Raw genomic sequence first — 12,927 nt, forward strand, 5'->3', positions numbered from 1 at the left:
GTTTTTTAGACTTTAGAATGAAGTCCATCAGGACACAATCACTTGTCAATGTGTAGCTCCAACTATTTACTATTGTTTCACTGGTGATTGTGAATTTCCTAAGTTCCTCCCTCCCTTTGATCTATGTTGACTAGAAAATTAGAACTCTCTCATTCTTCTTCAACTAGTGACAGAAATTCAACAGCTCCAATAGTGCTAAGTGCCTGCTTAAATTTCTAAACTAGAAATCGAACCATAGCACTAAGACTTGGTGAATTAATTCTGGCATCTTTACACAGCTTGCAGCAGAATACGTTACAGGGTCATGGATATTTTTGCAGTTGTGTGCATGTCAGAGTGTGAGTAAATGAGAAGGAAAATAAGAAGAATAATGCTCAATCATAGATTGGGAAGATCTCTGATTCACCTTCTTTCCCTCTTACAGAGTATTATTCTGTGGCTTTGCCTTATGTTCTGCTCCTTTTTGGACCTGTTGTCTTTGTTTAAGTCCCAACTTGTTTTGCAACGTGGGCAGGTATATTCACATGCTGAAAGATGACACAACCCTGCCATATGACCAACCTGTAGCCCAATTGTGGTCTCAATAATCGATTGTTAATCATGGATCTATAATGTTTGAAAATCTTTGAAGATGTAGTTATACTAAGCTTTTAACTACATGTTTTGTTTGAATGGGTCTACATGGTCAGCAGGAAATCAGTTGTGAGATGGGCCAGCAATAAACATGTCACAATAATGCACATGTAATTAATGTGCATTATGTGGATATTTTTATATGTTAACTGCTGACTCATTCATAATTAATAAATGGAATAACTGAATTTACCTTAATTGTTACTTTTTTTAATCTGCTTTTTTTCACCTCTTTCCAGGTATTGCTTGTAGTGAACTCCATATTGATCACAGTTTAATTAATTCTGTAATTTTATTTTAACAAATTTGCAGCTCTAATGAAGAACTAGCAGAAATGGTCCAAAAGGGTAGCAAATCTAGATTTGATGTGGAAGTTTTGCAACAATTAAAGAAACTGCTGCCAGATGAACATGAAGTAAGCACTGTTCAATGTTCTATGTTCTATACAGCTAAACAAGAATGAGAGCAGATTGGATACTTTACCTTGCTAGGTATAGTTCTTTATTGCAACATTTTAATTTGCTATGTGCAGAGAGAAAATATAATAACTTACAAAGAAGAAAAAGAAAAATTAGCGAATGGAGATCATTTCTACCTTTGCCTTCTCAATGTGCCTTGGTATGTACATTAACTTTATAAATATCACTAGTCATAGAGATGTACAGTTCCCAATAACTTTTTTCTTCAGGAAAATTGTAAATAAGGTTACCCTATCATCTCCCTTCTATCATTTTGATATTTACTTTCCACTTTAGATTTGAAGGGAAGCACCAACAATGACTAAAAAGGTAATTTTTGTTAAGGCTGTGATCTTCAGCTAGCAATAAGCAGTGCATCGATTTCAATACTTGAAATAACTTGTCCTCTAACTTGCCTCCTTTATCTGGACTATGTGCTCAGCATTCTGTATATCTGATTCAGCGATATGAAATTTGCCATGTACAAGCTGAAACTCAGATCCTCTACCATTCTGGGGGATCTTGTAAAGCTGTGTGTTTCACAGTTCCAGACTGATACAATTTGCCAAATGGTGAGTTCTTCATTTTCATTTACAAAGTGTGTACTTTTTAATCCTAACCTTTGTTAGATTTTTTTTTCCTCCACATTCCTTCAACCTTCACTGCCATATGCCATTTCCTGGGCAATAGAACAGGAAGCCAACTTTTTTTCAGAATTTGGCCAATATTTTTTCCTTTGTGTTGGTCATCAAAATTGTGGAGAACTGCTTGATTTCTCTCTGGTGATACCACAAAGTATATACTCTCTATGCGGAACATCTGACACATTTCCTACTATCTGAGATGATCACAGTGTTCACTGGAGCATAAAATGTTCTACAATCTCTTGCCTTCCATGCTGCCTCACTTCCTCAGCAACAGGCGGCATTGTGTGATTTTTCTATGGTACAACTGCACAGCAATTATAGATACTTTTTTTTATCATACTAAAGAAATGGTAAAGAAGACACTAAAGACTTTGTAATATCATTTTGTTTTGCTTTCCCATCTACAGCTATGAGTTACGGATTGACTGTTTATTGTCACGTGAAGACATAGCGGTTTTACAAAATGTTCACCGACCAAACGCAAAACTGATTAAAAAAGCATGTGAAAGTGAGTTTTATACAAATATTTGCTTTTCTCAAAATATTTGTTCCTGGTTGACTAAGCTATCTAATAAATTATGATTAGATAATAGTTAAAACAATGTAACACCTAATATATTCCAGTCTGTAAATTAAATGGCTGATTTGAATCTATTGCTAAAATTACCAAATATTCGCTGTTATGAAAGTAGTGAAGTCAGGATAAGACATGCTACTTGTATATGGCTTTCTGAATGTGGTAAATGTGCAGTTTACCACATGTCTTACATTTATCTAGCACCATTAATAATCTGCCTTAACAAGGTTTGAACTGACTAAAAAGCATATCAGGAGGAATGAAGAGGTATTTTTTAAAGGAAGAAAGAGAGAGTTGGAGATGCAGAAAAGATTTAGGGAGGGAATTCTAGCATAATGAGTTGAGGCAGATGGTCATTAATGGTGGGCAAGAAGGAAAGTAGGTGAAGGGAAAATGCTGGTGAACAAGATGGTGCACAAGATGGTCATTTGGTTTTCTGTGGATAACCACAGGGAGCCATGCTACCAGTCCAAGGCATCCAGGACACAAAAAACAGCCTCCATTAGTACTGTGTCCGTGGTGAAGCAAGAAACCCAGTGATGCAGGAATCGGGTCAATGATCTTCGGCACTCCACAAGGGCAAATGTTGCTGTCTTCTCTCTGCTGCCTCACACTGACAGTGTGATCTATCACTCTAAACCTGCGATTGCATATGCCTCTCATTAAGGTTCATGCATTCAACATACACTATTGCATGCATCAATACAAATTAAACCTCTCACGCACCTCATTCTCTCAAACTATTAACCTTCCCTGACCTCTGAGATTCCCATTCACTCACTAGGCACAGCTCATCACCTCTCCTGCTCATGTTTTATGGAGACATTGCTGTTTCTTCTGGGTCACTGGGTCAAAGTCCTGGAAGTGCCTCCCTAATAGCATAGTGGGTCTATTTACAGCATATGCGCTGCAACAGTTCGATAAGACAGCTCACTACCATCTTCTCAAGAACAACTATAGACAGACAATACACATTGACCCAGACCCAGCCTGCAACACCTTTGTCCCACAAATGAATTGTTTTAAAAAACATCATTACTAATTGCTCTTTCATCCTCTTTCATCATACACAATCCCTCCTTTGCCCATTGCAAGGAAATCTGTTTCACAACTGGGCTAAGGCTGGGGAAGAAGCTGGCAGATATCTGAATTCTTCTAAACTAAAACCTTGAACTTCCTAATCTGATTTGTCTGTGGTCAATGCTTAGTCAGGGACTGTCATTGGAGGGCATGGTGATTAGTTTTAATTTTAACATTGAGTTAGAGCAGATTTTAATTCCTCTAGCTTTACCTGACTAACTATTTAAGTAAATGAGTCAGAATACTTCAACGTCTCTAACTCTGACTCTGAACTAGGGACATTTTTGATGAGTTCCAGTCTCTGGGAGATTGCCCATAAGAAGTTTCAATTTCCTGGGCACTTCCTGAAGAGTGAGCTTCTTGCAGATGGAGTTCTATGAGGCAATCTCTTTAAATGGTCAGGAAGTTAATTTGGAACATAGTTTTAAATTCATTGGTTCTGATAAAGCATATGATTCCATCAGTGTGCCTAGGAGAATCCTATGCTATTAATAGATAGAATGCTTATACCTTTTGGTTTATGTCAAAAGTAGAGCAGACACATCAAGGCAATTCATTTAGGTTTGATCAGATCAAAAATTTCAAGGTTTTAGTTCAGAAGAATTCAGTGTTTAGTTCAGAATAGAATAGTTTTTTTCCCTCTTGTCTCCTAGAAGGAGAAAAGAGATTTGAAGCTCAGATCAGTTGAGCCAGTCTCCTCAGCAAAGGAGTTTCTAGTCTGTGGTGGTTCAAATAAGGAGTGTTTGGCTAGATAGCTTCAAGTTGTTGAAGCCAAGAAAGATTTAGGCCATCAGAACTGTTGGCAGACTCAGAATGTAATGATAATAAACATGATTGGCAGTACGGGGGAAAACTGGAAAGTCACAGTTAAATAAACACAAATTGTGGAGATCGTTTTGCTGGTATTAAGGTTCTGTTACGGATGGTTTTGGGAAACATGTTGAAGTTTGTTTTGATATTTGAGTTAAAATCTTTTTTTTAGTTATTTTCTATATAGCTTTGCATGTTTTTATTACTTTTTTGCGTGATAAATTTAGATTCTGTTGTTAAAGAATATCCACATCCTCATGTAAGTACATTTTAGTGACTAACCACCACATTAACCTAATATTGTTATATTAGGTTAATCTAATATTGTAAATGTTAATCTAATATTGTAAATGTAGGCGAATGGGTCTAGGTGGGTTACACTTCGGCGGGTCTGTGTGGACTTGTTGGGCCGAAGGGCCTGTTTCCACACTGTAATTAATCTAATCTAATCTAATTAACTGTCTGAAAATATTAATTATATGATCTTTCAACTTTATTCTGGTATCTGATTTATCCATTAGTACCATCAGTTGAGATCATAACAATGTGCACTTATACTGAGCTGGCAACCATTTGTATTCAGACTCTAGCCAGGCAACACTTGCTTGGCTGAATCCAGAACTAGAATTTCTGATGTTTAGAAGAAAGATTGGCATTTGTTTTGATCAAAACACACATAAAGCTATCTCTCAGGAATTAGAAATTTAATATTTTTGACATCTGAGCACTTTACCAACCGAATTCATCAATCACCGCAACAATGACCCTACCTTCTGTGGTACAAGACACCAGCTCCAGCTCGTCTCAGTTTGCTGCACTCCAAAATCAGGTCATGCCTGCCTTCTGATTTTCAGTTTGAAAATAAATTTATTTCATACCGGCATTAATCTACAATCTAAAAATTCATGGACAAGCAGATCTGTTAGACAATGCACCCTGAATTAGAGTTATGGTGTACAGTGCCACGAGATGTGACTTTCCATGTCTTCTGTTTTTGTACAGATCTTCTATCTTCTTCAAGACTGCCCCAGTTCTGTCATCTAATACTTAAAATTGGAAACTTTCTCAACTATGTATGTATACTGCCTAAATGTTGCAACATGCGTTCATTTTTGTGGTACTTTTCAAGACACTTTTTCAGAATGACAAATCAAATGTATTAACTCATCAGATAATGTACAGTGAACATTACTGCTTAAATTGGACAATGCTATTAAAGTTGGATTTTCTATCTATTTACAGAAAATCAAACAATTTTTAGCTTTCAAAATTGATAACCAATCAATTAAAAAAAGACACTAGTGCTGAAATTCCCAACATTTGTATTGCTTTTAGATCATAAGATGTAGGAACAGAAGTAGGCCATCAGCCAATGAATCTCAACTTCACTTTCCTGTCTTAACTTCATAATCTTTGTTCCCTTATTGATTAAAAAATCCATCCAACGCAGCCTTGAATATACCCATGGTAGAGATGTTGGTGTTGGACTGGGGTGGAAAAAGTTAAAAATCACACAAAACCAGGATATAGTTCAACAGGTTTATTTGAAAGTACTTGTGCTTGTACTTGAAAGCTTGTACTTTCAAATAAACCTGTTGGACTATAATCTGGTATTGGGTGATTTTTAACTTTGAATATACTCAGCAACACATCTTGACAGCCCTCTGCAATAAACATTTCCACTGATTCACCACACTGAGAGAAAGAAAATCCTTCTCGTCTCTGCCTTAAATGCATGACTCCTTATTCTGAGATTACACCATCTGGTCCCAGACTTTCCCACAAAGGGAAACAATATTTCCACATCTACCCTGTAAAGACCCTGAAAAATATGCTCCAATAATGTCTCCTGTCATTCTTCTAAGCTCCAGTGAATACTAGCCCAGCCTACTCAACCTCTCCTTGTATGAAAATCCCGCCATGCCCTGGATCAACTTAATAAGCTTTCTCAGGTCTGCTTCCAATACATAATTTTTCCTTACATAGCCACATGAAAACTATTCGCAATATTCCAGGTATGATTTGACTAATGTCTTGTATAGTTTAAGGAAGATTTCCCTATTTTTGTAATCTACTTTCTTTGACATAAAGGTTAACAATCTATTCCCTTCTCTAAGGAGTGAAAGCATGAAAATGTCATTGAGGTGGGGACTGAAGCATGATTACATTGAATGGTGGAGCAGGTTCAGACAGTCAAATGGAGTACTCCTGTGCCAAGTTTTTGTTTAAGTGTTTGTTTCTATCTCTGCTGCTTGTTACTCCCTCAAAGAATTCTCATGGATTTGTCAGGCATGATTTCTTGTTCATGAAGCCACGCTGACTCTGCTTGATTATGTTATGTATTTCAAAATGTTCTTGTACTAAATGCTTTGGAATAGATTCTAACATCTTTCCAACATTTTGAATAAGGGTGTTACATTAGTAGTTTTCCAATCCTTTTGGAGTTGTCCAGAATCAAAGGATTCTTGGAAGATTGCTGACAGTGCATCCACTATCTCTGAAGCGACTTCATTTAAAATCCAAGGATATGTAAGTGTGTAGTGACCAGACCAAAAAAAAAACTAAAGGATACAAAAGTATGTAGGGAGCAAACCCGAAGAGTGAGTTCCACCAGTGTGCATTTAGGCAATTACTCTAAATTTCCCATGGACCTGAAATGGCAAATCATTTCCAGCTTGATAAAATTTTTTACAAAATTAAAACGTCCCACATATACAGGCGACTCAAATAAGTTCATCCCTTTTAAGATTCTACCTTAATTAAACATAATATTTATTGAAGAAAATATTTATATTTGGATTCTTTTGGTTGAATTAGATTATTTTTTTTGTTTGCAGATAAAAACTACATTTGCAGCTATGTGTAATGATTCAAACGAGCTGGAGCAGAAATTTGGGACAATCAGCGTGTTACCCTGGAGAAGCTACAAATGTGCTGATCATTGAACTTGTGTCTTGTTGCAATAATATACATTACACAAGACTATATAAAAACATGACAAAGATACTTTTTCTCTAAAATATTACAAATTTACTGAATCATGCGAGTTAAAAAAGGGGAAAAAAGTTATGTATTTAGAGAGTATTTTTCACAACCTCAGGAAATCCCAAAGGACTTTACAGCCAATGAAACAATTTTGAATTATAGCCAATGTTATAATGTAGGAGACATAAAGTGGAATGTTTTTATATGGTTATTACTGGAACGTTGTAAAACGCAGCATACATTATTAGGTAATGCAAGACACCTTTTTCTGGTTTCAGGGTAGTGCCATAGGAAATGCAAATGGATTCAAAATAAATAGTTTGGTTAAACTCAAAGAGACAAGAACAAATGAGCCACAAGTCACACTGCTACATTATGCTGCGCAGGTATCACAGCTTTTCACATTATGAATCAGATATGTGGTAAATGTTTTACAATTCTCAGCATTGCACATTTCTCACTTGATTCCTCTTAACAGGAAATTGAAAAATCTTATTCAGATCTTCTAAATCTTCCTGATGACCTCCAATCAATATCTGAAGCAGCAAGGTATGAATTCTAACGTTACATTTTGCATACAGCCAATAATCACATTAAAATCCACTTAGGTTTTGTTTAAACTATGTGGTAGTAGTGAGCATTACAGATACAACCATAACAGTCCTAAAACTCAAATTTAAGACATGCAATCTATGGATAAGGCGGTATTTTCTTTCAAATCTAAATTCTACCCTCCCCTCAACTCTTTCCCAATGATCATACATTCTTTTCCACACAGTTAATCTATTGGTAATATATCTGGCAATATCATTCCACATTACTAGCTACTCCTCTTCCACTGCCTAGGTCTAAACATCTTATCAGTTGTACTAAATTGATTCTAGCCATATAAGATTATCAGATTCTGGATCAGTGGTGCTGGAAGAGCACAGCAATTCAGGCAGCATCCAACGAGCAGCGAAATCGACGTTTCGGGCAAAAGCCCTTCATCAGGGATAAAGGCAGAGAGCCTGAAGCGTGGAGAGATAAGCTAGAGGAGGGTGGGGGTGGGGAGAGAGTAGCATAGAGTACAATAGGTGAGTGGGGGAGGAGATGAAGGTGATAGATCAGGGAGGAGAGGGTGGAGTGGATAGGTGGAAAAGGAGCTAGGCAGGTCGGACAAGTCCGGACAAGTCAAGGAAACAGTGCGGAGCTGGAAGTTTGAAACTAGGATGAGGTGGGGGAAGGGGAAATGAGGAAGCTGGTGAAGTCCACATTGATGCCCTGGGGTTGAAGTGTTCCGAGGCGGAAGATGAGGCGTTCTTCCTCCAGGCATCTGGTGGTGAGGGAGCGGCAGTGAAGGAGGCCCAGGACCTCCATGTCCTCGGCAGAGTGGGAGGGGGAGTTGAAATGGTGGGCCACGGGGCGGTTTGGTTGATTGGTGCGGGTGTCCCGGAGATGTTCCCTAAAGTGCTCTGCTAGGAGGCGCCCAGTCTCCCCAATGTAGAGGAGACCGCATCGGGAGCAATGGATACAATAAATGATATTGGTGGATGTTCAGGTAAAACTTTGATGGATGTGGAAGGCTCCTTTAGGGCCTTGGATAGAGGTGAGGAAGGAGGTGTGGGCACAGGTTTTACAGTTCCTGCGGTGGCAGGGGAAAGTGCCAGGATGGGAGGGTGGGTCGTAGGGGGGCGTGGACCTGACCAAGTAGTCACGGAGGGAACGGTCTTTGCGGAAGGCGGAAAGGGGTGGGGAGGGAAATATATCCCTGGTGGTGGGGTCTTTTTGGAGGTGGCGGAAATGTCGGCGGATGATTTGGTTTATGCGGAGGTTTGTAGGATGGAAGGTGAGCACCAGTGGCATTCTGTCCTTGTTACGGTTGGAGGGGTGGGGTCTGAGGGTGGAGGTGCGGGATGTGGACGAGATGCTTGGAGGGCATCTTTAACTACGTGGGAAGGGAAATTGCGATCTCTAAAGAAGGAGGCCATCTGGTGTGTTTTGTGGTTGAACTGGTCCTCCTGGGAGCAGATACGGCGAAGGCGGAGGAATTGGGAATACGGGATGGCATTTTTGTAAGAAATAGGATGGGAAGAGGTGTAATCCAGGTAGCTGTGGGAGTCGGTGGGTTTGTAGAAAATGTCAGTGTCAAGTCGGTCGTCACTGATGGAGATGGAGAGGTCCAGGAAGGGGAGGGAGGTGTCAGAGATGGTCCAGGTAAATTTAAGGTCAGGGTGGAATGTGCTGGTGAAGTTGATGAATTGCTCAACCTCCTCGCAGGAGCACGAGATGGCGCCAATGCAGTCTTCAATGTAGCGGAGGAAGAGGTGGGGAGTGATGACGGTGTAATTACAGAAGATCAACTGTTCTACGTAGCCAACAAAGAGACAAGCATTGCTGGGGCCCATACGTGTGCCCATGGCTACCCCTTTGGTCTGGAGGAAGTGGGAGGATTCAAAGGAGAAATTGTTAAGGGTGAGGACCAGTTTGGCCAAACGAATGAGAGTGTCGGTGGAAGGGTACCGTTGGGGACATCTGGAGAGGAAAAAACAGAGGGCTTGGAGGCCCTGGTCATGGCGGATGGAAGTGTAGATGGAATGGATATCCATGGTGAAGATGAGGCGTTGGGGACTGGGGAAACGGAAGTCTTGGAGGAGGTGGAAGGCGTGGGTGGTGTCTCGAACATATGTGGGGAGTTCCTGGACTAGGGGGGATAGGACAGTGTCAAGGTAGGTAGAGATGAGTTCAGAGGGGCAGGAGCATGCTGAGACAATGGGTCAGCCAGGGTGGTCAGGCTTGTGGATCTTGGGAAGGAGGTAGAACCGGGCAGTGCGGGGTTCCCGGACTATGAGGTTGGAAGCTGTGGGTGGGAGATCTCCTGAGGTGATGAGGTTCTGAATGGTCTGGGAGATGATGGTTTGGTGATGGGGGGTGGGGTCATGGTTGAGGGGGCAGTAGGAAGAGGTGTCCTTGAGTTGGCGTTTGGCTTCAGCGGTGTAGAGGTCAGTGCGCCAGACTGACCTCATATATAAGATTATCACAGAGTACAACACAACCTTGATCAGATGGGCAAATGGGCCAAGGTAGCAGATTTAGTTTAGATAAATATGAGGTGTTGCATTTTGGTAAAGCCAACCAAGTCAGAGCTTATACAGTTAATGGTACAGTCTTGGGGAATGTTGCTGAACAAAGACACCTAGGAGTGTAGATGTAGAGTTCCTTGAAAGTGGAGTGTTAGCACACGTCCTTTCATTAGTCAGAACATTGAGAATAGGAGTAGGGACATCATGTTGCAGCTCTGCAGGACATTGGTTGGGTTGCTTTTAGAATATTGGGTACAGTTCTGGTTGCTCTTCCAAAGGAAGGATGTTTTTAAATTTGAGAGATGTCAGAAAAAATTTACAAGGATATTGCCAGGTCTGGAGCATTTGAGCTCCAGGGAGAGGCTGAATAGTTTGGGGCTTTTTGTTTCCCTGGAGCATTGGAGGCTGAGGTGTGACCTTATGGAGGTTTATAAAAATCATCAGGGGCATAGATAGGGTGAAAAGCTAGGGTCTTTTTCCTAGTATTGGGAGTCCAAAACCAAAGGACATGAAGATTTTGAAAGGATCTGAGTGGTAACGTTTTCAGCAGAGGATGGTATGTGTATGGAACAAGCTGCCAGAGAAAGTGGTGGACGCTGGTACAATTACTTCTAAAAGGCATCTGAGTGGGTATATGAATAGGAAAGGTTTGGATGGATATGGGCCAAATGCTAGCAAAAGGCACTAGGTCACTTTGGGATATCTGGTTGGCATGAATGAGTTGGACCAAAGGGTCAGTTTCTTTGCTGTATGACTCTGTAGTATCTGTGTTAAAGCCTGTCAGTCTGTTAATGAATCTGCAAATTTTTCCATTTCTTCACAAAATTTTCCAATGGTATAGCATGGAGGTACTGCAACAACCAGCCACCAGGATATGTATCAGTGCAACTCAGGATATTTTTCCATCCCTCCCTTTGAAGAAATATTTGGTTTCCAGAAAGTACAGCTAAAATTTTAATACCAATAACTTACCAGAAGAAAATCATGGGTGTAAGTCCAGGCCTATTATCTCATGGGACAAAGTGCTGTAGCTTCCTGCAATTTAACAAAATTTCAAATATGAAACAGATCTTTAAATATTACAGCAGTATTTCTGTTCACACTAAAATAATTGAAGATTACACTTGTATTTTGTAATTTTGTAACAGGAAACTTGCAGACTTGTGTTCTTTTTGTTGATTCCTCCATGCACAAAAGATGTGATTGACTCAGTATAGAGAACTCTTTAAAATATATGACTTGATTTATCTGCAGTATTAAAATTGACTCAATCCAGTCTGAAGTAAGCAGCCTTTCACACCACTTAAAGAAGATCAGTGATGACATTGAGTCATCCATAGATGACATAAAATTACAATTCAGAAATCCAATTCAGGTAAGCAAATATCCAATGCTAAGTTGACTTCCTCAAAATTGCAATTGTAGCATTTAACTATTAACAAGAATTAATTGGCAGCAAGGTCTCACTGCATCTGAGGAGCTCGAGGATCTTCTGAAATCTATAGAGTGCAAAAGAAAGGAGTTGGCTCAATATTTCTGTGAAAATGAAAACAAGTTTTCATTGGATGAATTGTTTGTCACAATCAAAACATTCAGAGAACTGTTCTTGCAAGTGATAAAGGTAATATGTAAGCACAATTTTAATACGCTGCCACAAAAGTCATTATCTGACTTCTTGCCTTAGAACTATTCCCTTACCAGACTCATGTAATTCTTTATGATTCTGAACATAGGATAATAATGAACAAAAACAAAAGATGGCAAAATTAAAGACAAGAGAGCAAGAAGCAAACAAAAACAATGAACCAAATGAATGTCACAGTAAGTTTGGAGTCAGTAGAATTAGCTTTGTATTATCAAAATGTTTGATAGATAGAGGGATATGTTTATTCTGGAAAAAATATCTTAGCTGGCTCAAAATAAATATAAACCATTGTTTCTGACTGATTAAGAGCTTTTAATAGCTTTTATTACCCCTTTGTAAGGCTGCCAAAATAAGGAAAGAAAAAGCATGGTCCACATCTGTGACTTTGATGCAATGAAGTGTTCCTGTTTAGATAATGACTTAGAACATCCAACATTACAGTGCAGTACAAGCCCTTTGGCCCTCAATGTTGTACCGACCTATGAGACTAATCTGAAGCCCATCTATCATATACTATTCCATTCTCACCCATATGTCTATCCAATGACCAATTAAATGCCCTTAAAGTTGGCAAGTCTACTACCGTTGCAGGCAGTGCATTCCACACCCCTACTATTGTACTTTCAGTTAAGAAATTACCTCTGATTTCTGTCCTATATCTATCACCCCTCCATTTAAAGCTATATCCCCTCATGCTAGCCATCGCCATCCAAGGAAAAAGGCTCTCACTGTCCACCCTGTCTAACTCTCTGATTATCTTATACATGCAGTATCAGTTGACATGGATACCAGCGCTAGCTATTGAGCAGATACAGTTTACTTTAGGGTGGAAGGAATGGGTAAGGCGTTGCATAGAACAGAAGTGCAAAGACTTTCTAGATGAACTATTTTCAATAAGTTGTTGCCAAATCTGTAGCTACAGATAAATGTTGCAAATCTCCTGCCTTCTTACCATCTTCTAAATGATCAATGTTCTCCGCTTCAGCATAGCAAAAGTCTTTATCCTTGGTGAATAGTATCCTTCCCATGT

General features: G+C 39.5%; 1 protein-coding gene across 2 annotated transcripts in view; it reads left to right on the forward strand.

Annotated features, from left to right (window-relative positions):
• Positions 1 to 12,927, forward strand: part of LOC122553564 (inverted formin-2-like) — an 81,592-nt gene that overhangs the window by 54,810 nt on the left and 13,855 nt on the right. Inside the window, exons 11-19 of one of the 2 annotated variants that reach the window (XR_015757900.1) lie at positions 946 to 1,048; positions 1,166 to 1,251; positions 2,146 to 2,246; positions 5,208 to 5,278; positions 7,469 to 7,576; positions 7,669 to 7,739; positions 11,507 to 11,627; positions 11,713 to 11,873; positions 11,986 to 12,073. Coding sequence is in view for 1 of the 2 variants with exons in the window: in XM_043697555.2 (XP_043553490.2) it covers positions 946 to 1,048; positions 1,166 to 1,251; positions 2,146 to 2,246; positions 5,208 to 5,278; positions 7,469 to 7,576; positions 7,669 to 7,739; positions 11,507 to 11,627; positions 11,709 to 11,873; positions 11,986 to 12,073 (914 nt within the window). In the remaining variant the exon portion in view is untranslated. Of the gene's footprint in view, positions 1 to 945; positions 1,049 to 1,165; positions 1,252 to 2,145; positions 2,247 to 5,207; positions 5,279 to 7,468; positions 7,577 to 7,668; positions 7,740 to 11,506; positions 11,628 to 11,708; positions 11,874 to 11,985; positions 12,074 to 12,927 lie in introns of those variants that run through there. The other variant, XM_043697555.2, reaches the window with a different exon arrangement.

The sequence above is a fragment of the Chiloscyllium plagiosum genome, unplaced genomic scaffold (genome assembly GCF_037043375.1).
Source record: "Chiloscyllium plagiosum isolate Xiang-an unplaced genomic scaffold, Cpla_swu_hap1 HiC_scaffold_8, whole genome shotgun sequence".
Lineage (NCBI taxonomy): Eukaryota > Metazoa > Chordata > Chondrichthyes > Orectolobiformes > Hemiscylliidae > Chiloscyllium > Chiloscyllium plagiosum.